Genomic DNA, 21651 nt, shown 5'->3' with positions numbered 1-21651 from the left:
TTTTAAAATCTCCAACCAATTATTTGATTATCAAAGTTGCTAAGTTTTGTATCGATCATTTGATCAATAGACTCATCTTCTCTGCTGTAATTAGGCCACAAAACAATTGTAACAGCTTTTAAAGGAAAATGATCATAAGATGATGGACTAGAGAGCCGCTTATGACTTAATTTGGACTTTCCCTCAAAGACAGTTGAATTTGAGTTGTCTTGACTTGAAACAGCTCTTACTCACAAAGTTTCTAATCTTGGATATCTTGGGCAATAACATAGTGATTAGTGATATCGCCTCACACTTTTTCCTTCAGTAATTTCTGCATTTTGGCACTCCCTGACAGATTTCACAACCAGAGAGGAGCTCGCCTCTCAAGAATGTATAACGTTTAAGTATCTGTCCTGGAAGAAATGTGCAGTTGGTTTGAAATGTATTACAAACAGTGAATAAAAACAAGGTGTGCATGTGCTTGTGCTGACACTCATCATTACTGTGCATCCCGTTATCATGCAAATGATGCGGGACGAGTGGCCGATGTGTCATGCCCTTTTAAGAAAAATGAGAAATAGTCGGGAGTGACGTCTGCTGCGCACGGAGGCCGGAGGCAAACTGACACTTGCGGAGCGGCGAGAGACAGCGAGCGAGAAACGGTGAGTGGAAATGCCAAACTTTACTAGATGCTAAACGCGGTCAAATAACTCATTTGCGTGGGAGCACGTCGCGTCGACACTTAAGGGGTTATAAGCAGTCACTGCGGAGCGCACGGCGTGTGTTACATATGTCGGATAAATGAGACGAATTGTCCGCAAGTACAAAACCGAGTGTGCACTCCCATTTTAGTCAAGGCCAGGCGGAAGGGCAGGTAACGTTAGCAATTCGGCTGTGTCTTTCCCGAGCAAATACACCGTAATGGGGGGTGATTTAAAAGCTGCCAAGCCCGGTTGACGTTTGAGCTATGAAATGCGCTCGATTGCAGCGTGTTTCTGACAACCTAGCTGTGTTTTGATGATACGCCGAGGAAAGGAATGTGTCGGCTAGCTAGCTTGCTTGCTAACGAGCCGCGGCTAGCGGTTGTGAAGTGTCGGCGGCCCGTCGCAGGCAGTTAAAGCTAGCTAGTTAGCGGCATTTTGCTAACAAGCTTGATAACGGGACTTAGTGTAGTTGCTGTTATGAAACTAGATTGTTTATGGACAGATGATCGTCCCAGTTGCCTGGATTAAAGATTATGGTATTTTAAGGATTTATTTGTAAGCGGGTTTATGATTTGAACAGATTTTGATTAATGTTATGTAGGCTAAGGTTGCAATGATCATGCATCGACGGAGTGTTAGTTACTGCTCTGTGGTATAGTCAGAGCCACAGATTGCAGGGACTTAGCATGACCTGGAGTGATAAGCATATGCTACCGCCGTAAGCAAATTAGGTAAGATTCACAGTGAGATAACCCAACAGCTCAAATGACTTTCTCTTGTCTGGGTCCAAGCTCTATGCCAGCCTGTTGCAGGTAGAGTGATGTGGAACAGGAAAGGTGTGTACTCAGACTATAAACACACAGCACGTCAACTTTGCTAATGACAGATCATTGCAGTTTCCAAGTGGAGTAGACTGTACTGCAAGGAGGTTAACTGTCTCAAAGGTGCATTTTTCACCCTGTGTTAACTGAAATGATACGTCTGCCTCATCCTGTGCCCTGAATCCCTTCGTAGCCCAGGTTTGATGAGGAGATAGAGCCCCCCCCCCCCCCTCTTTAAGCAAGCCTTCTGTCTGGAGTCTTGAACAGGAACAGAGACTGGAAGAGACTATTTTAGTAGGTAGCTACTCCTTTTCCATCCTATCAGCATGAAGCCTTCTTGTGCTTTGGAAAGAGGATGTGGTTACAGGTCAAGGCCCCAGTGACACAGATGCATTGGGCTGATGGTGTTTGGCAGTTACAGATCTTTGTCATAATTAAGTCACAGTGAAATTTTGTGTGCTGGCCTGCAGTTTTGTTCTGACTCATCGGGGCATTCGGGGTTGTCATGAAGAGATGCAAGAACTATGCAACTAGATAATGGGAGCTTGGTTCTTCTGAGTCCTTTTCTTTTTTCTTTAGGTGTAATTTTGATTGAGAAGATTATTGTTGAAGTTTTGCCCTTCACAGACATCTAAAAATGTCACTGTATAAATCTTTTCCCTTAAGGGTTGACATCAGAAGCATCCTCATTACTCATGAGTCTGATTCCTAGAACAAATTTAATGCAGTGTTATCACATGTGAAGATCGGCTCTACAAAAAAAGTAAAACGATTACAGTAGTTGCCATTGTGACAGCATTTATTTTTTTGAAGCTCAGGTGGTAATGGTTTACTTTACAGGCTTGTAAATTCCTACTTTTTGAGGAAGTTTCCTAGAAAGAACAATGTAATTTGGCACTAATTATAGGTTAAATTAGTGACAGGGTTCAGTTGGTATACTTCCAATTAATTAATTCCAATTAACTGCTATGCCAGCCAGTCTTAAATATGGGCAATCATGCATCTTAACATATGAAGAATTATGTTTCCAATGCTAAAATAAATTGAAATAAAATAAATAATGAATACATTTCAACTTGGGTTTAATTGAAGCTGCACTTTAATGGAAATTCCTTTGGATTTGAACAGCTGTCTTTAAAATCAACACATCTAACTAAACAGTCTCAGAAGTTTTTTCCCATAATTAGTTCCAACTAATGTAGTTCTTTTCAGGAAATTTTCAAGACACTATTAGGATATTTGTCGGGAATAATTTGACTGTAAAATAAAGCGTTACCCCTCTGTCGTCTTAGCTTAAATCATTTGCTTTGCAGGTTTTGTACTTTCAGGAGTTTCTGGGTTATTCTCATTGGTGGTTTTCGTATGCTAATCTCAACGTGAACAAGTGATGTGAACTGTGGTTTTGGTGGAGGTAATGAGTAACCAGGAGCTTATCAGCATTAAAAAAAAAAAACACCGCCAGAAGAACTATTATCTCACCCTGTTTTTTTTCTATCCCTAAACCTCAAGTGGATATTTACTCTTATCAGTGTAGCTCCTGTAATTGTCATGTGGGCCAGCACACAAGCAAATGAGATGTCACAAGAGTCCATATCATGCTTCTAGCTTAACCAACGGATGTGTGTATTTTCTCCATCCGCATTTGGTGGAAGATACAGAGGGCAGCTGTCAATCACACCATCCTGCTGAGTCAGGAGCTGTGACAGCTTCACCGCTGTTGGATTAGCCTCACTCGACCAGGAAATAGTGGATCCTGAATGTTGTGTTTCAGCTGTGAAGCCTCCTACTCTCTTATTTCAGTTTCCTCTTGTGTGAAACGCAGTTTATCCAGACACGTTCGCTGCATGTTCTTGCTAGCAGCTCGCTCGTCCAATTTCCAGCCTTAGATGGATGCATACCTTTGGCCATAGAGGGTGAGTGATGCAGTGATGTCATGGTGGAGCATGTTTTCTGTGGCATGTGGCTTTCTCTCACTCCTTATTTGCTGGGGTTACTACGAGAGCAGAGTAACGGCAGTGGTGTGTTTGTTTTGTTGGGAATGACAGTGTGTAGTTGAGAGCAGTGGAACGAGGGTTTGGTTTTAAAGCGAGATGTCCTTAAATGGCCGTGTGTGTGTGTGTGTGTGTTTGCGTGTTTCGTGAGTGTGTAGGCAGGCGCTTGAGAGAGTGCAGCGTTGTGTGCAGAGTGCCTGGTATGAAAGTTTTGTAGATGAGGTGTCATAGCAAGAGCATCCCTTTCTGTCATGTCCCTCGCTTTGTTCAGCCGTTTGTAGGTGGCACTTATGAGTGGAAAGCTCGGTAATAAATTAGTTCAAAGGAGATTGGTGTTGTTCACTAATTTGATTTGGGGAGGGTGGCATTTGTGTCTTGGCACAATCACTTTGCTATTCTCAAGAACATGAATTAGCACACTCGAGCTGAGAAATTGTGTCCTCCACTCCTACTCAAGCTCAGACATGCTTACAGTCCTGGCCTTTTAAGTGCTTTAATGCTCCATGATGCATTTCGACTTCCACACTCGATTGCCTTTATTTGTATGCAAAAGTTCAGCTTCGTCATCAGCTTACCCGTATCTTCCCTGCCAGTTGTCATTCATGTACAAGTTAATACGAAAACAACCAACTTTGAAGTAAATTAATTGAAAACTGCCAACACTCTTAAAACATATGTAATTTATAAGAAAAGAAACTTTATCATCCCAAGGGTGTTGACATAGAGGTAACTGAGCTGGCTGCTACTTGTATGCGAAGGAACCAGAAGTGTTTAAACCCACTAGTTGCCCTTTTAGCAGAACTACAACTACTTTTTAATGTGTAGAAACAGGCTTTCCCTCATGATTTTATATGGAGGCACCCCCTCCTCCTGAAATAAAGAGTGCAGCCTCCAACTGATTTCCTTCAAAATGAAGGTGAATCAGTTTAAACTGATCCAGTCCTTTTTATATTATGAAAAAAACACGAAACAATCAGCCTTAGATGTACACTTGCTATGGGGCCTAAACATAGATTGGAAATCAAGTTTCTCATTGATAGGTTTGATGTACCTCATTTATGCTCATCCTTAAAAAAGGAAATAGAACTTGACTGTACACTTTTTGGAAGAGCGGATGTCCTCCATAACAACCTCTGAAGCAGTCAAATAATCTAACTGCCGCTGTCACAGAACGGCTTACCGACATCATCTGTCTTAGCAGGGTCAGTCCATAGTGTCCATACAAAAACCATGATGTGTGGATAGCTGACAAGTGAGGCCTAGCCTAAATCTAAGTGTGACATTGTCCGTATGACATCGTATATGTGACACTGTGCATGCACTTGACTCTGTACTTGAATGTTTACATGAGCGTGCAGCAGAGACTCTTTGCATAGCACTCTGTTCTTTTTTCTTTTCCTCCCAGTGGCTCCTCACTGATCGTGCAAGGAGAACTTCTCTTTGTGTGTAGAGGATTAGTGAGTATGAATTATTCACAGTCCAGGCTTCATATCCCACATGGTCACTGCTTGTGATTGAAGTTGGAGGTCCTTAGTCCTTTGCCCACCCCACTGAGAATTTCGATGGAGTGTACTGTAAAAAGAACAGTGTAGGAGGGGATCATCTGCTTCCCAGAATGGCTGGTGATTAGCTTTTCATGGTTTGCAGAAAGAGTTGATTATCAAGCAAAGCTATACTGTCTTCCTTGAGACCTGACTTTAACATAAGCCACTTTCTCAGCGTAGCCTCGATACCCTCATGCTGCACTTGTCAACCCGTGACCGTAAAGTTGAATCCTCTGGTTTCCAGATCACAGTCCTCTGCTGTGCAGTCAATGAAACCTGGTGTTATGCCATCTCTTTTTTTCCGCTAAGAAAGTTTGGGCACAGCTGCAGCTCCATTTTCTATCAGTAATTGGATAAATGCGGTACAATTAGGCATAAGGATGACGATTGGTATATGCTGCTGAAAACGTCTATGCTGCAGTTTAGTATAATACTGTTATGACTCTGATCTGCTAATCTTTATTTTCAGTGCAGGAGTGGCTAAGGGGAAAATGATCACAAACTTTAATGCATGACATTTCATACCAGTGAAAACTGTATATTTCCAAATTTGATGATAATGAACTGAAGTAGGGCGGCACCATATGTTTATTTTAATTATAGATTAGACTGATGATGAATGATAATTTCATAGATAAGTATTTTGTCTATAAAATGTCAGAAATTGTGAATGTTTTAAAAACATTTTGAGAACCCACGGTGATTTGTTTGGTCCGTCCAGCAGTCTAAAACCCAAAGAATTTTAGTTTACAGTCATAGAAGACTAAGGAAACCAAATAATATTCACATTTGAGAAGGTGGAACCAGAGAACTTTACCATTTTATTTTTAAAAACTTGGCCATTATTTTTTTTTTCTGATAAACTACTTTGCAGTGTGAATTTTTGCCAAGGCTGAAATATTAAGTATTTCTTTATGGGTTGAGAAAATAAGCTCTGTTTATTTAACCAAATAAAATGGGCTTTAAGGCAGTTTTTCTTTGCTCTTGTAAGTTGATGTTTTGGAGATGATTTTCACAAGGCAGCATTGTTTCATAGTTTAGATCAATCTCTTCCTGACTGTTGGACTTCTGCAGAAATATAATTTGATTGAAGGGAGATGAGATATCAGAAATCCCCCACATCACCCAGCCACAACTAAACATCATTGTAGCAGCCTCTCCGTCTCTGTAGCCCAACTTGTAGTGACCCAGTTGGCTAACCCAACTGACTTTACGCCACAATGTGTGCCAACGATTCGAAGCCTGTGCCGCTTAAAGGGATATTCCAGTGATTTCACAATTTCCTCCCCATCGCAGTTTCCACTTCCCTCAGCTGTTTTCTGTCATTAGTCGAAAAAGGCTAATAACATATTGCTGTTTAACAACACTAAAGAATGAGTGGGTGACTAAATAGTCTGACAGCAGGGTGTGTTTTGGTGTGTGAAGGCCAGATTGTGTCATTTATAGGAATATCTGCCAGACTCATGTATCATCTCCCCTTCAGTTCCCCCTACACTCTTACACACCACAGCTGGTTTGTGTTAAGAGAGGGGTCACATACTCTTCACCTCCTCCACCCTGAAGCAGCTCCACTTATGGGTGTTCCCTCCATTGTTGTGCTGCTTCTTGTCCATAACCTCCAGGAATGACTAGAATCCTTCCTTTCTGGAGAGGAAAAACTCAGAGACCAGACTTGTTTTGTTTTGCTTGAAAAGAAAGTTAGATCTTGTTTTGTTGTTGTTTGAGTCTTTTCTTGATTTTTGCAGCTCTCTCATTTTGTCTGTCTCATTTTGCTTTTCCCCATTTGTCCAGTGCAGATTGTTGGGCTGTCCGGTGAAGCAATCCCGCCATGCGTGAATACAAGCTAGTGGTGTTAGGCTCTGGAGGTGTGGGCAAGTCTGCTCTGGTGAGTATTCTTTCCTGGACCCCTTCCTGCCCCCCTTCCCTCTAACACCTCTGTAGTGTGTTTCCTGAAGGTTTTGTAGGACTGTTATTTAAACAGAAAAAAACCCATTTTGCATCAAATTCTTTGGAGAAAACTGTTTGTACACATGTGAAACTATCCTTTTCCTCATTTTTTTTACTGAAAACTTTTTTGCTTTAAGTATTTATGGGCAACATGCTTGTACTTACCGACATGTGTCACATTATTGATATGGAAGTCACCTGTTTTAAGTAAAATAATTGAAAGCCAAATCCCATTGGGTAGATCAAATACATAAACTCACTTTTCCATCTTTTTCATTTGGTTTGATGAAGAACAGACACAAAATCCTGAACTTTAATGTACGCTGTTGTCATTACAAGGCTGTCAGGAGGCTATGAAAGTCTGTGAAATGTTGCATGCCTTGCTGAGCTAACTTCGACCAGGTGTCGAAGTCGGGTTAATCCTTCAACCTGGCAGCCTGATATGTTTAGACCTTAAGATATTATCAGATGGACTCAGCCTACCCCCAATGTAAACCTACCATTAAGCACAGTGCCTAAAGTAGCACAGCCCTTACTCAGACTCTTCATTTGCATATGCACATCCGGGGTGTCAATAAAATTCGGCACAGCTGAACTTTGTCTTATCCCGGCTATCTGACGTGCAATATTATGACCATCCTCTTTGTCAGTGTCCCACCGAGTTGTTGTAATTGTTCTCATGGCCGGGAGACCGCATTGATCTAACGCTGGCTTGCTCTGTGTGCTCTCTTACAGACAGTTCAGTTTGTACAGGGAATCTTTGTGGAAAAATATGACCCTACAATAGAAGACTCGTACAGAAAGGTGAGTGTCCCCTGAGTGGGGAGAGGGAGAGGCAGAGTGCCGGACTGGAATGAGCTGATTGTTAGCAGCTGCTCTGCAGGTTCACGTCATGATAATGTGCTCTTGTTTTTTCTCATCCAACTCACTTCATCGCTCTGTTTCTCTCCCTCCTGTTTTTCTTTCTTCGTTTCTTTCCCTCTCTGTCTTAACATATATTATTATCTCTTGCTTCTTTCTCATCTTCTCCTTCATGTTAGTTGTCTCTCTTGGTTTTTATTATTTGCAGTATTTTAAAATATGGAATACGATGTGCCTGTTGACCATTTTTCTTTCTCTTACAGCAAGTGGAGGTAGATGGGCAACAATGTATGCTTGAAATTCTCGACACAGCAGGCACAGTAAGTGAACTCCATGCCACTGAAATCTCTGTCCATTTGCTGTATTGCTCTGTATAAGGACCCCTGAGGTACTGTATTGAACAGTGACCTTTGGTGGTCAGATGACCGGTCCACCACTATGGTCCAGACTAAAACATGTCACAAACTTTGGATGAAAGTTTCTTTCATGATCCCCAGAGAATGAATTCAACTGACTTTGTTGATGACTTTTTCTCTAGCGCCACCATCAGGCTGACATTTGTGGTTTTGAGTGAAATGTCTCAACAACCTTTCATTTGGTTGCTATTATATTAGGTGCAGACTGTCTTGCTCCTGTTAAGGGATCAGCTAACTTATTAAGTGATCCTGTATCATCCTAAATTCAATGTTTGTCCAAAACTTCAGTTGATGGCCAAATGACAACAAAACTACTGACCTTCATACCAGCCTCAGCAGTACTTTGTGTTAAGTGCTCATTAATAAATGTTAGCATGTAGTACTGCCTCACAGAGTTGCTAGCATGCCTATAGACTCAAAGTTTTGTTCATGTAGCAATAGCTATCCACACACTGCATGATAGCGTGAGTGTACTGTAGAAAAGGTTGACCAAGACCCAAAATTCCTCTGTAGAGGTCACCCCAATCAAATTACCTGTCGTATGCAATGTACATTTAAGTTAAATGTTCAACAGTATGAAATAGCAGAGAACATATGACAGAGCTAATGGCCTGTCCTTCTTCTTGTGTTTTTCCCGCTGTGTAGGAGCAGTTCACAGCAATGAGGGACTTGTACATGAAGAACGGCCAAGGCTTCGCCCTGGTATACTCCATCACAGCACAGTCCACCTTCAACGACCTCCAGGACCTGAGAGAACAGATTCTACGAGTAAAGGACACAGAGGATGTAAGTATACAGTCTGCACACTTAGACCTAAAACCATGTTTACATCAACTCTTGCACATTTTCACACAACTTATTTTATTCTGTACTTGGTTGAATGGACTGTAGAAACATAGACAGTGATAAAAAAAATACAGAGAGGTAATAAGCACCACACTTCCTTGTTCTCAGCCGCCTACATTTTTCCGAACCTGATTGCACTGTTGCTATGGATACCATTCAACATTGCATCGCTGCATCTTATGCCGATAATTACAAATTTGTATTACCTCAACATAATGCAGGTGGTGTCGCGGTGTTATTTCTGTGCCGTCTGTAGAGTGAAAACAATGAGAAAGCACTCCATGGAACTTGTACACTGTACATAGCTTAGCATTAGCTAATGCAGCCATGCAGGTCCCTGTAGTTTGATTACTTCATCTGTTTAACAGAGTCCAGTTAAAAGTAGGGGAATGTCTTTGTCTCACTAGGGGATGTCCAACCCTTAGTCTTGCTTTTTCTACAAACAGTGGCTATCCCCGCCAAGTCTGCTTCTCAGCTTGGATCTGTAACAGTGCATCTGAAGCGAAGATGTGTCATCTCTTTGTGTCTCATCTATTTGTGGTGTTTGTTCGAAGTGCATTTCCATTTTTCTGTATCTCTAGTAAACTTTGAGGCTGTTCAGCGAGCAAGCCCTCCATCCCCTCTCTTTTGGGGCAGTGCGTCAGCAGGATCTAAGATGCCCTTTTTTGGTGATCTCTGGAGGGAATGAATGTTACCATAACCCTCTCCCTCACTCTTTCCTTCACTCTCTCTCTCTGTTCCCTGTCAAAACCATATGAAAACCTTTCTGCAGCCTGCTGCAGAAGTTTTACTCATGTTCTATTGCATGTTTCATTAGTCTTCTTCTTGCTCCCCTTCCTCCCTATCTGTGCCAGTATACCCCCCCTGTGCTTTTTGTTTTGACTGGCCTTTTCCACGCCTGTTGCTCTGTCCCCCCCTCTTCTCTGTGGCCTGCCTTGTGGTCTCACTGTGGTCTGGCACTCTGTGCGGGTGATTGGACTGTCAGGGATGATGTGCAAGGAAAGCCTCAGCTCATCAAAAACACACTGGATCGTGAGGCTGTGGGGCTTCATTAGAGCCTCCGTGGTTAGGGAGCTGAGGTTAGCTTCAGGCTAACAGATGGAGTGCAGGATCAGTGGCTCCTCAAAGTGCAAGAAAACAGTTGATGTCCCTTTTCCTCTCAAACTGTGCTTTCTCTGAATATGTCCCCGGTCTTAACTTTTATGCTTATCTGGCTATTACAGCCACTCTGCCAGCTATCAATCCACCGGTGATTTAAGCCTTTACTTCTGATGGCCGTGACATCTGTTTATCTTTCTTTGCCCCTTGCAGGAATGCACGACCAAAGGAAATGCTTAACATGTTTTCCTTTTTTTTTTTTTTCATCCGTGAGGACAGATTTCTTATTTGAAGAAAGCGTTTGAGCTATTGCAGAGCTAAAGTAGACATTCTATTTGCTGCTACAGCTGTTCTCATTCTTAGCTCTTCCGCGCACCATTTACTGCAAAGCTGGCAAAATGTACAGACAGGCTTAATATTGCCAGGCTCAATTAAAAAGCCTTTTAATGACTGTACATTGAACACAGTAGGGCCATCTCCTTAAAAAAGTCGTTAGGAGTGAAGAACAGAGTGAGTGAGCAGTCACCAGCGTATTAAAAGCTCACTTCTCTTACTTCCTTCCACACTTCTTATGTAAGAGAGGTCTTATGACTTTTCCGGGCCATCTCCGTCTCTGCTTGTGTGACTCGGATGGTACTAATGCCTGACTCCATGCTTGTGACTCACCGCCCCATTTGAAACGACTGGCTCCATTCACTTAAGCTGCTCTATACTCCCCTGTTCTGTGCTCCCCACAATCCAATCTCTAGCATGCCTTGTGGGCGGGACGGGACCTGTCTGTAGCATGTTAACAGCGTCTGAACAGATTCTCTGTGGGCTGCTTGGATTCCTCCAGTAGGCTAATGCTGCCTCGTGTGCTGCTGACACTGAACATTTTTTCTTCCCTGCATACCTCCATCCTACCATCCCTCTCTCCATCCTTTTCATCCCAGCTCGGCTCAGAGTTTGTGTTAGGAGGGCATACCGCTGGTTCTCCCAGGACCCCTTGGGAGAAATGTCGTTCAGCAGTCCAGTGCGAGGGGCTTGTTTGGATATCAAACATCAAGCAGCAACCTCCATGGGGTTAATCTAAACATCGCAGTTTCCTGTCGTCTGCCTCACAGCCCAGAGAGAGAGTGCGAGCGAATGAGAGAGAAAAGAAAAAAGGGCCCTGGAATATTCATACTATGCCTTCAAAAGTATGACATTTCCTTCAGGAGCTGGGCCATAACCCTGTCAAAAACGACCTCTGAACACTAACTTGTGGGTGGGCAAAGGTAGTTTGAGCAAGTTAGTGCATGTCAGGGTACTACGACGTTGCTTACAAATATGCAGTTTTTCCAGATCCACAAGACACGTCTGGGGGCCATTTCTGGGACCAGGAGAAGGGAGCGACTGCAGGATTTCCCATGCATGGATTTATTTGTTGCTGGCCCACCACAAATAGATTTCCCCAGCTGATTTATTATTGGCGCCTGTTGTGCTGCATGCAGAATTTTCCACTAGTTGATTGCTTGTTAAGCTGCACCACAAACACAAATATCCTGTGAACCTGAGACAAAATACTGAGCTAAAGTCTTGAGCCTTTTTCTGTTTTCATGCAGTTTTGCAGTGGGTGGTACAGTAAGGCTAAGTTTAAATGTGAAATTACACCACATGCTGAATGAATTCAAGCACACACACCAACACACTCACACTATCATGTAATTCCAGAGAGCAGACAGAGCATGGAAATCCAGCTGAAATGTTCGAAAACATTCAGGAAGGAAAGCGATGTTATCCCGGCTGGGCGGGGCTGCCATGACTTCCTCCGGGCCAGCATGCTCCCTAGATAGACGGTCAGGAAACAGCAGGCAGGATGAGACGCATCCCGACACCCTGACTGCCCCGGCTCTGCCCACTGTGACAGTTGGGCCTGAAGTTTTGCCCAGAATATTCTGTCTTCCTCAGAGAGTTTTTGTTTTTTTGACCTTGGTTGTTAAAACATCTGACTCGGGTCACAAAAGAAGAAGTGCTGGGTATTTGGGAGATTCCAAAACCAGCTGCATTTCATGTCGGTGGTTGTGTTTTTTGGTAGTTGTGTTCTCAGTTTGGGTCAGAAAGGAAACAAAACCAAAAGAGACTGCATTCGTTGCAAGTTCACATTGGGTCTCTTATCTGTCTTGTCACTGTTTTGTTACCTAAATGATCATTTTTTTCTTCTTTTTTGCCTTCCCACAGGGATAGATTGATTTTCTTGATCCTCTTTGTGACCCTCCAATGCAGGTGTCAAACTGAAATGAATCAGTTACTTGGCTGTTAATAATCATGGATCCACTCTTGTACTTTGAGGATGCACATTAGTTGAGCATTTGTTGACCAATATTGCTGTTATCACTCTCACCACCTCCCAGTCCCAGTGTCCAACGTAGTCACCAGTGTGCCCAGTAGTGCCCACACAGTTAGACTAGTTGTTGTACTTTCTCCAACATTTATCTCCTCGCTACTTTTTTATTATTTATTTTTCCCTTCTTGCATCTTTTGTAGGGTAGTTGGTTTATTCATGTCTGTTTTCATCAGTTTCCATTGTATCTTCTCTTTGGTATACCCCCTTTTCCTTTCCCTGAAGTATTGAAAGTTTTTGCAGTATCCAAACTTAATGTAGAATTTCTGCCATTTTCTATTCCCTTTTTTTCCATGCAACTCAAAAAAATGCACATTTAAAGCAAATTCTGGATCATTTTGTTGAAAGAATAGCATGTTTTTCATGTGTGTCTGAAAAGTCTCATTTTTGGAATTCCTACTGAAACCTGGTTATCGTATTGGCATTAGTATCAAAAATATTTCTGATGCTACTTTGCTGTAACTTGCACTTTCCAACTGACATTGGTCTCATTTCTTGAATCCCATCTCTGGTTTCACTTTTCTCTCAAAACACCCCTTCTTTTCCTTATTCTCCTTTCTACCGTCTGCGTGCCCCCTCTTCCCTCTTTTTCTCTATTTGTTTTTCTGGGCTTACTTTATGAACCTATGGACTTACCACTCCAAATAAATGTGAGACACATCTGTGTTTCATTAGCATTTTTCATTGCTTCAAACCTCTTGTTTTTCTTCTGTAGGTGCTGACAATTTTATATTTATTGATGTATATATTTTGTCACAATGTAATATAAATTCAGATTTTCAAAGAGGAAAAAAAATGTATTTTTGGTTGCATATATTGAGTCAAGCCTTAATGTTTATAACACCAAGTCACAAACCCACTTGCTTCTTTTTCTTGTCCCCAGGTGCCGATGATCCTGGTGGGGAACAAGTGCGACTTGGAGGATGAGCGTGTGGTGGGGAAGGAGCAGGGCCAGAACCTGGCCAGACAGTGGAACCACTGTGCCTTTTTAGAGTCCTCTGCTAAGTCAAAGATCAACGTCCTCGATGTGAGTACGCACAGAAACAAACCACTGGGGACCCTCCCTCTAAACCAGTATGGTTATCTAAGATGCAGTTAGTAATGAGCTCAGCTGGATTATACCCGCTACACCCTCATTAAACCTGCTGTGTGTAAGCAGTGACATCAATCCATTTAGTGATGTGGCTTCAGGTGATCGCTTGCTTGCTTGCAAGCTGCCACAGTGTGTTAGGACCCGCCTTGTATGAAAAATAGATGGTTTTACCTCTGTTCAATCACAGACTGACAGTTTTTGTTTGCTCCCCTTGCCTTTCACAGATCTTCTATGACCTGGTCAGACAGATAAATAGGAAAACGCCAGTGGAAAAGAAGAAGGCAAAAAAGAAATCCAACTGTGTCCTGCTTTAAAGACCCCTCCCCCACCAGCCCCTGCAGCAGCTCTGAGCCAGGTGTGTGTGTCTTAAATGTCATAACACATGTGCCTAGTCATAAAGGTCCGGTAGCTGACATGTTCCTGAGATCACGATGCATAGACAGGCTGTAAGCTTAATTAGTGTCACATAATATCTTCCTCTGTCATGTTAGCTAGATTAGGTGTAGCTTATCATTCATCACTGTCTGTTACAAGTCTGTTTTTCTGCAGCGAAGTCGCACCAAATTTACCTGTATAGCCTAATATTACATCGTATCAGCAGTGGTTACTGTACCTACCTTCTTGAGCTGTAGAAGAACCTGAGCAGGGCTGTCACTAATGCTTTTCTTCATTATTAATCAATCTGCAGATTATTGTCATGATTAATTAGTTAATTGTTTAGTCTATAAAATGTCAAAGACAAACCCCAACATTTCTGCTTGAAAAGATGACTAAAACTATTAATCTGTTATCAAAATAGCCGGCATTTAACTTACTTACTCGATCATCTAATCGATCTGTCGACTAATCGCTGCAGATCTAAACCTGAGCATGCAAGGAAAATTGGAGAAACTTCAGAGGTGCAATTCAGAGAGAGAGCCCCCCCCTCCAAGCAGATGGGGGGTGCAACAAATACTTTAAGTGGGAAAGTGTTGCGCAAATTGAAAAACAGTTAGCTTGCTTTGTCAACAAAGCTAGTTTATTCCAAATGAACAGACCTCATTTAACACCTGAGCTGAACTGGATTTATCTGACTGGACCCAGAGAATGTTCAGTTTTTTTGCGGTTATTCCAGGTTATCTTATTGGTGGTGGTGACAGTGTTATTTTTCTGTATCCTGGATTTAAAATGGAGTTGTTACCTGTAGAGGAACTATTCCATGTGACAACAGATCACTCGGACATCCTTTTCATACAGTGTACTGTATGTGTGGGACATGTCTCTCTCCATAAGTGACTACGGTTCTCAGCCTGTGACAGTAAAAACATTTCTTTGATGCTGATTAGTTCCAGTAAATATTTCTGGACAGGCCAAGATCCCCTGAGTCAGCACTTCAAAAGTGTGAAGTGCTTTCATTAACATTTTCTTTTTTCATCTTCATTGCTGTTGAATGAATGAGTCACTGTGTGATGGGTAGATTTAAATATGGCCTCAGCAAACTGCAGCAGCTGTTTCTGTCTGAGGAAATCCTGATCTGTCATCACGTTATTTAACAGGAAAATCAGAATCGCTTCTTCTTTTTTTCTTTTTTTCTTTCTTTCTAAATGTTTTTTTATAGTTTGCCTGGATGCTGGTAATGAGGAAGTCTGAAAAAAGGCACTCATGGTAAACCAGACTGCTTATTACTGTCAATCCTTCTAAACAGACAAGCTTGTCTATTCAATATTAGATTGGCCTTTACTGATGTGTACTGTACGTGATGTCCCAATTATTCTTCATCCATAGTAGGTGTTGGATTGGAGCTTGACAGTCCTTGGAGTCCTTTTTTTGGTTGCATTGGTTTCCTTCTGCTGTAATTACCAGGTCATTTTTCTACAATTGCCTTTAGGGCTGCAACGGGATGGAATTTTCACAGTACGATAAGTGTCCTAGAAAATATCACAGTGTCCTGATATCACAGTATTATACAAATAGTATTATTATTATTATAAGTTACAGTGACCCTTACAGGAATGAACAGAAAGGGTTTTTTTTTTTTGGTAGAACAAACAGTCATCTAGAATTTCATAAAATTTTCTGTCATTTTAGCATGTTTTTTTTTTTTTTTTTAAGAAAACTGGAATGGTAGAATTCAGTTCTGTAGATTAGCAAATATCCGTGGTATGATTACCATTAAGAAAGATAGTTAAAGATTATGTATGCCTATTTTAGCTGGCGGTTGTCAATGTGAACAAGATCTTCTGTCATGATATGCCAACTTTCATTGTGCAATCCCATTATGTATTGTGATGTAGCATATTTTGTGAAAAATACAGCATAGAAGCAATTCTAAATAATTATATAACCAGCTTTAGTGTAAACGTACTTTATGACATTGGTGCAAAAGTCCTGTCATGCAAAAATCACCATAAAGCAGTCATGCTTATTGATTTGTAACAGTGCCTTAAAGTGCCTTGAAGACCTTAAACAGGCAGGCATAAGAGAGGCTAGAGCTTCCTTGATTTAAGTGATGTAGCATAATCGCTGCAGGGAAACAAATGTCCGTCATCTCACAGTAAATATATTGCCCACTTCTAATTTTAGCCAATGGTCATATTTAACGAAAAACCCACCATAGTTCAGAGGTCACTCTGCACTCCCGATAAGATTCAACCCAAGTTAACCAGTCCCCCACCAACTCACGCTGGTCACAGTGAGAATGTTTCCACCCTGATGTGGCAAGTTTCCTTTGAACGATGAGTTTAGCTTCAGTCAGTTGAGCAAATCTTGTGAGATCTCATGATGTGCATCCAGCCTCACGTGGAGATTACTAAGTAGGGCCTCAGTGTTTCCAAACATTGAAGGTGTAGGTCTAAAGAGCTCACTGTGCTTGGAGTGAACTATGTTGTAGGATGTGTTGGCAAATGTGTTTATAGCCGCTTTCAAAGGCAGGCAGAGAGGGCCGACAGCGTCTCCTCAAAGCGTTTATGGGGTTCACTCGGCTGCACGCTCTACAAGTCAAGTGGTTGTGTAAAGAATTAAAGTAAAGAGCTTCACAGAGGAGTTCAAACCCTGCTGTCAATCTTTGGAAAGCAGTTTTTTGTGTCTTTGTTGATAATACAGAAGCCCCTGTCTGAATTTTTAGCAGCGCTGTGTTCACCCCAACTCTGTTTGGTTGGTGAAACTAATGGGCAGCAGGGTGGCACGATGAGTAGGGACACTTTAAACTGGAGTTCAGTACGAGCTGTTGTTCCTGCGGGTGTCGGTCATGCTGAAGCGTCCTGGAGCAGCACGCTGACTCTCTGCCTTGTTTAGGGGGTGTTGTCGTGTAGCTGACGCTTATCTGAGTGGACAAATATTTTCTTTACACAGATCTGTACAATTCCTTCTCAGTTCCAGCTTGATATCACATTGGTGTAATCACAAGATCATGGTAAATATACTCTCTAGATTTAACATTTCCTTGTCGGGAGCTAGCAGTATCCAAACAAGAACCACTTCTGCTTAATCTGTACTGTTTCTAGATCAGCACTTAGGTATTGCTGCATGAGAGAAACTATTGCCTCTGCCTTTTTGTTGCCCCTGCTTTGAAGAATGGGTACAAAATATAACAGCACAATTACGTTATGTGCAAGAAAACACGAGTTTAGTAGGACGGAGAGGGAGTGCAGTGGAATGTGACAATATGCAGTTGTAATTGTGGCCATTAAAATTGTACAGATGTGACATAAAAAGTGTGGGTCTGGTGTCAATCGTAGGGTCTCTTTGTTGTTTTGAAATTAAAATGGGTGTAGCTGGACAGCCCAGAGTTTACAAGAGTTTTTCATCAGTTTTGTTGTGCAGTTGCTCAGAAGAGCTCAGATGTGATGTCAGAACAAAGCTGTTGCCAAACCAGTAAAGCATAGCCAACAGCAGAGATTTTATATCTACCTCCTTCAGTTACTTTTAACTTAAAGTGCGGGGGGTGGGGGGAAATAAAACTGTGATATTACTGATAACACCGGATCAGGGAAACAGACAGTACCATTGTGTCCAGCCCAGACATCAGGGCCGCAAAACCACCCACTGCGTTCCTCATCTGAATCCATCTGTGTTGGTCAGTTAGTGGTCCAGTTTGTGTGAGAGTGGGGCCTCTGTCAGCATGCCCCAGGGCGGTGTCTGCCCCCCCATCCCGTTCACACGCCGGCCAGCCCAATGAACCAACACTAATGGGATTACAGCCCCACTGTTCCACTGCTCACAGCACACCAGCTCATACACTGCGAGAAAGAGAGAGAGGGGTTACAGTGCCAGCCTCAGACAGGACAGAGAGTTAATGGGACATTTCACTTTGTACAACATGGTCACTTTCCAGTTTGCTGACCTCATGATCCATCAGTCTGTGATTTTAGCCATTACTGTATTCACTGGGACAGGAAGTGGCAGACAGCTGATACCTGATAGGATGGTATATTGGTTCTTAAGGTGTGGACTAATAGTATTTGAATTATTTTTTAACTTGTGATCACTTTTTTCAAACCTGGTCTTTGTAGGACATGTATTCTTTTGGGCACCAACAGCAACAGGTGCCCCCTTTTTCCCCCTCAGTGTTTAACTCTGCTCAGTGTTGAGTCAGTTGTGCTCACATGTTGTTTTATCACCACAACACGTAGCTTTGCCATTAGGCTTTATAGACCTGGTAATTGCGCTTTGGGTTGTCTTTTGATCTTTGAAGTCTAGAAGTTAACCTGGATGTTGCTCCTGCTGGGACGTTTGTGTTAAACGCTCAAACAAAGCTTTTTCAAAGCGACGTATCACAGCAGCCAAAGCACAGGTGTAACCAATGACACTGATTATGGCTGCATTCCATTTAAATACCCCAGTTGGTCATGCCAGTGAGCATGCATAAGAGCATTGCCCTGGACCTGGAGCGTCTAAATGGAATGCAGCCATCATTAGTCTTGTTAATAACATCTGTGCTCTGTAGCTATCACAAGTCAGTGTGTCTGCTGTGAAAAGCTGTGTCTATTGGTTTACGTCCACCTCGGCACCCAGAGACCAGTCACATGCCCTCACTGCCCAGTTGGATGGTAGCATGGCCACCACTCAGAGAGCCAGCCGGGCATGCACTTCCAGGACATATATTTTGTCGGAGCGCCAGGCGGACTTGATCAGACAACACTGAACTGCACACCAGTGGCTCTCAGTGTCCAGCTGTCATATTAGAGATATTGAAACTAAGATATTCTGACCTCTAATTGCTTTCATGTCAACTGTAAAGTCATGATTATAACTGGGAAACTACAGAAGTTTTCAAAAAAACAAACACACGATGAACAAAGAACTCCAATCATAGAACCGTCTTCATGTCGTCAACATTGGACTCCATCCCATGTGACGTGATTGCAACATAAACACAGAATAAGTCAGAGAGCAGGAAGTCAGATGTGACTGAACTTAAATGGGGAAAGTGGAAGTGGATAGATATCTAACTCTTCAAGCACCCTAGAGGTGCTCAATAGGCAACTTCATATGGCTTATTTAAAAAGATCAGAGGGAGGGATCCTGTGTGTGAACTGAGCTCATTTTAGTTGAATCTGTTTTCCTCCAGAAGAAGACACTCCTGAAACATTTATTTAAAAACTTACAGGCAACTTAATGCATTTAGAATCAGCCATTTTTATCTTTTATTACTTGTCTTTCAAACTCGCTAAAATTCTGTCCCTGCTATTGCAATAATTAGTTAATTAGTGCACATTTGGAAACGGACACAGATGTGGTTAATGTGAACATTAGATAGAATCACACTAATCTGCATCGATGCTGAATCCATGTCATGACCTTGTTGTATGGGTATTGTGGTAATTGGCACATCTTTTTATACACTTCATTTACACATATCAACACACAATTACAAAATATGTGTATGCGTTGCCTCTGCTGGTAACTGACCCATGTGAAGACCCCTGCTGAGACCACATCTTGAACCTTGGGAACATTTATGCATGACACATTTCTGTTTTCTCCTCCTCAGTTTTCCTCCTACACATGTCAGGTCATTGACCGGCCACCAGAGGGCACTGTCAACTTGCAGATGGTGTTATGGAAACTGTAGTCTGGGTATGAAACAAGGACTTAACCTCTGTGCTGTCTTGCAGAAATGCTGTAATGAAGAACTGTTGCCCTGATTGGAACGTGCCAGCATTCCAACAGCCCCACCCCCCTCCCTCCATCAGCCATAAACGGTGAATCAGCTGACTGAACTGCTCCTATCAAAGACGAGGATGATCTGTGTGAGAGAGAGAGAGAATGGAGAGAAGAAAGAGAGAAAGAAAGACAGTAAGAGCGAGAGAGAGAGAGAAGACTCTGGTCTCTCGCCTCCGAGGACCCTCCTCTGTGTCTCAGTTTCAGTGTGAACCCTGAATGGACAGTCTCCATTTCTGCACCAACAAACAACACCACAAACTAATGATGATAATGATGATGATAAAAGCTTCTGAGCGTATTAAAAAAATTGTCCATGAGCCGCCTACGTGGCCAGAGAGCAGCCCCTTATTTTCATTTTTTGACAGTTTTAACAAAAAGAAAATAACAGCGTTAAAGAAGGAAAACAAAGTTAGAACTTGGATTCAGTATTTTTCATCTTTTTCAATATCAATATCGTATTTGAAAGACATGGAAGTTGACCTCTTTTAGTTGTATGATTATAAATATTCTTCAAAAACGAGCATGAAAAAAATGCATCAGTTATTCAGTGTAGATGTTTTCAAGTGAAATCAAGTGGAAAAGTGAGAATTTTTTTATAGCCATACACCTATTCTCCATGCCTGTCATGTCAGTGATGATAGATCAAGGTCTATAATATGTATTATTATTTTTATTATATATTTTTTTCTTTGTTCGCCCTGTTGTTCCTCATGGACTACTCTTCTGCGAATATCTCTCTCTGATGTGACTTAATTTTATACTCAGTCACTGGGATTTCATAGCTCCCATAATATATTCTAATGCCATTTTTTGCATAATAATGCTTCAGAAAAAAATGGGTCTTTTATAGAAGAAATATGGGGAAAAATAAGGATTGATTTCTATGTCTCTTGAAGCTGAAATATATTATACTAAACCAACTCTAATAATGCTTCTTGTGTTTTTCTGTCAATGATGTTCCAGCTTTTATGGATTATTAAAGTACATTTTAGTACATTTTCATTATACTGGTCAATGTATTTTTGTGAATTAAACTTTTATCCAAAGTGGATTTGACTTATTTGAGGAGTGAAATTAAAAGGTGTTTAGAGGGTGCTGGAAACTTAACATGGAACAAATACAAGAGTTGCTTGGGGACATTTTGTTAGGTCTCGTTTATTATTGAGTGTAAGCAATGAAATCAGTTTGTTCATTGATGGCACAGAGAGGACAGTTGTCTTACAGGATATGCACTGTACAACCAGCCTGTTTAAGCTCATCATGCTCTACGTTACATCTGATGCCTTACCTTTATTGACCACTAGGTGTCAGTATGTGAGCAGAAGTGTTTCACACGTTCACTGGGAAGCTTTCAAAGTGTATTGATTCAAATCCTGCCTGGCAGGAGTAAATTATATAATGTGGCTTAATGGGACAATCAATCACAATGAAATTAGTGCACCTCTTTCATGATTATTCTCCATACAAAAACAGCATTGGAAGAAGGAAGGATTGTATGTGATGCAAAGCCCACCACAGTGTTTCTGGTGCCTTGTACACTGAGCCCCCACAGCCTGGATTAATTTTACTTTCTCACCTGAAAAAGGATTTTGTGTAATCTTCTCTTACTGATTTCCAGTGCAAAGTGCAATGGAAAGCGAGGAGGATTTAAAAATGAAAATAGATGAAAACTTGAAGCTACATTGAATAAAATTAACATCATTTTTGTTGGGTGAAACAGCAGAAGAGTGTTTCTTGAATCCTGAAACAGCAGTGATGGATTTGATTTCATGTTAAATTGCATGTTTAAAACATGCTTACTGTAACTATTATACTACATAAGATTATGTTTTCATACCAGGA

At 41.7% G+C, this 21651-nt stretch overlaps 1 protein-coding gene across 4 annotated transcripts; it reads left to right on the top strand.

Moving 5' to 3' along the window:
* The first annotated feature begins 572 nt into the window (after positions 1 to 572).
* Positions 573 to 21391, top strand: LOC121612148 (ras-related protein Rap-1A-like). Of its 4 annotated transcripts, none has more exons than XM_041944869.1 (8): positions 573 to 644; positions 6839 to 6927; positions 7725 to 7793; positions 8114 to 8170; positions 8912 to 9052; positions 13456 to 13599; positions 13890 to 14020; positions 19761 to 21391. In XM_041944869.1, exons 2-7 carry the CDS (start codon positions 6871 to 6873, stop codon positions 13977 to 13979), a joined length of 558 nt encoding a protein of 185 aa, XP_041800803.1. In that variant the 5' UTR covers positions 573 to 644; positions 6839 to 6870; the 3' UTR covers positions 13980 to 14020; positions 19761 to 21391. The 4 variants fall into 4 exon arrangements, with proteins under 4 accessions (XP_041800803.1, XP_041800809.1, XP_041800804.1 ...); XM_041944875.1 differs by having other exon boundaries at positions 598 to 644; positions 6834 to 6927; XM_041944870.1 differs by lacking the exon at positions 573 to 644 and adding an exon at positions 3273 to 3420.
* The last annotated feature ends 260 nt before the right edge of the window (positions 21392 to 21651 follow it).

This window comes from Chelmon rostratus, chromosome 2 (genome assembly GCF_017976325.1).
Source record: "Chelmon rostratus isolate fCheRos1 chromosome 2, fCheRos1.pri, whole genome shotgun sequence".
Taxonomy (NCBI): Eukaryota; Metazoa; Chordata; class Actinopteri; order Chaetodontiformes; family Chaetodontidae; genus Chelmon; species Chelmon rostratus.
The sequence above is the reverse complement of the archived record's forward strand: the minus strand, read 5'-3'. Positions and strand labels throughout refer to the sequence as shown.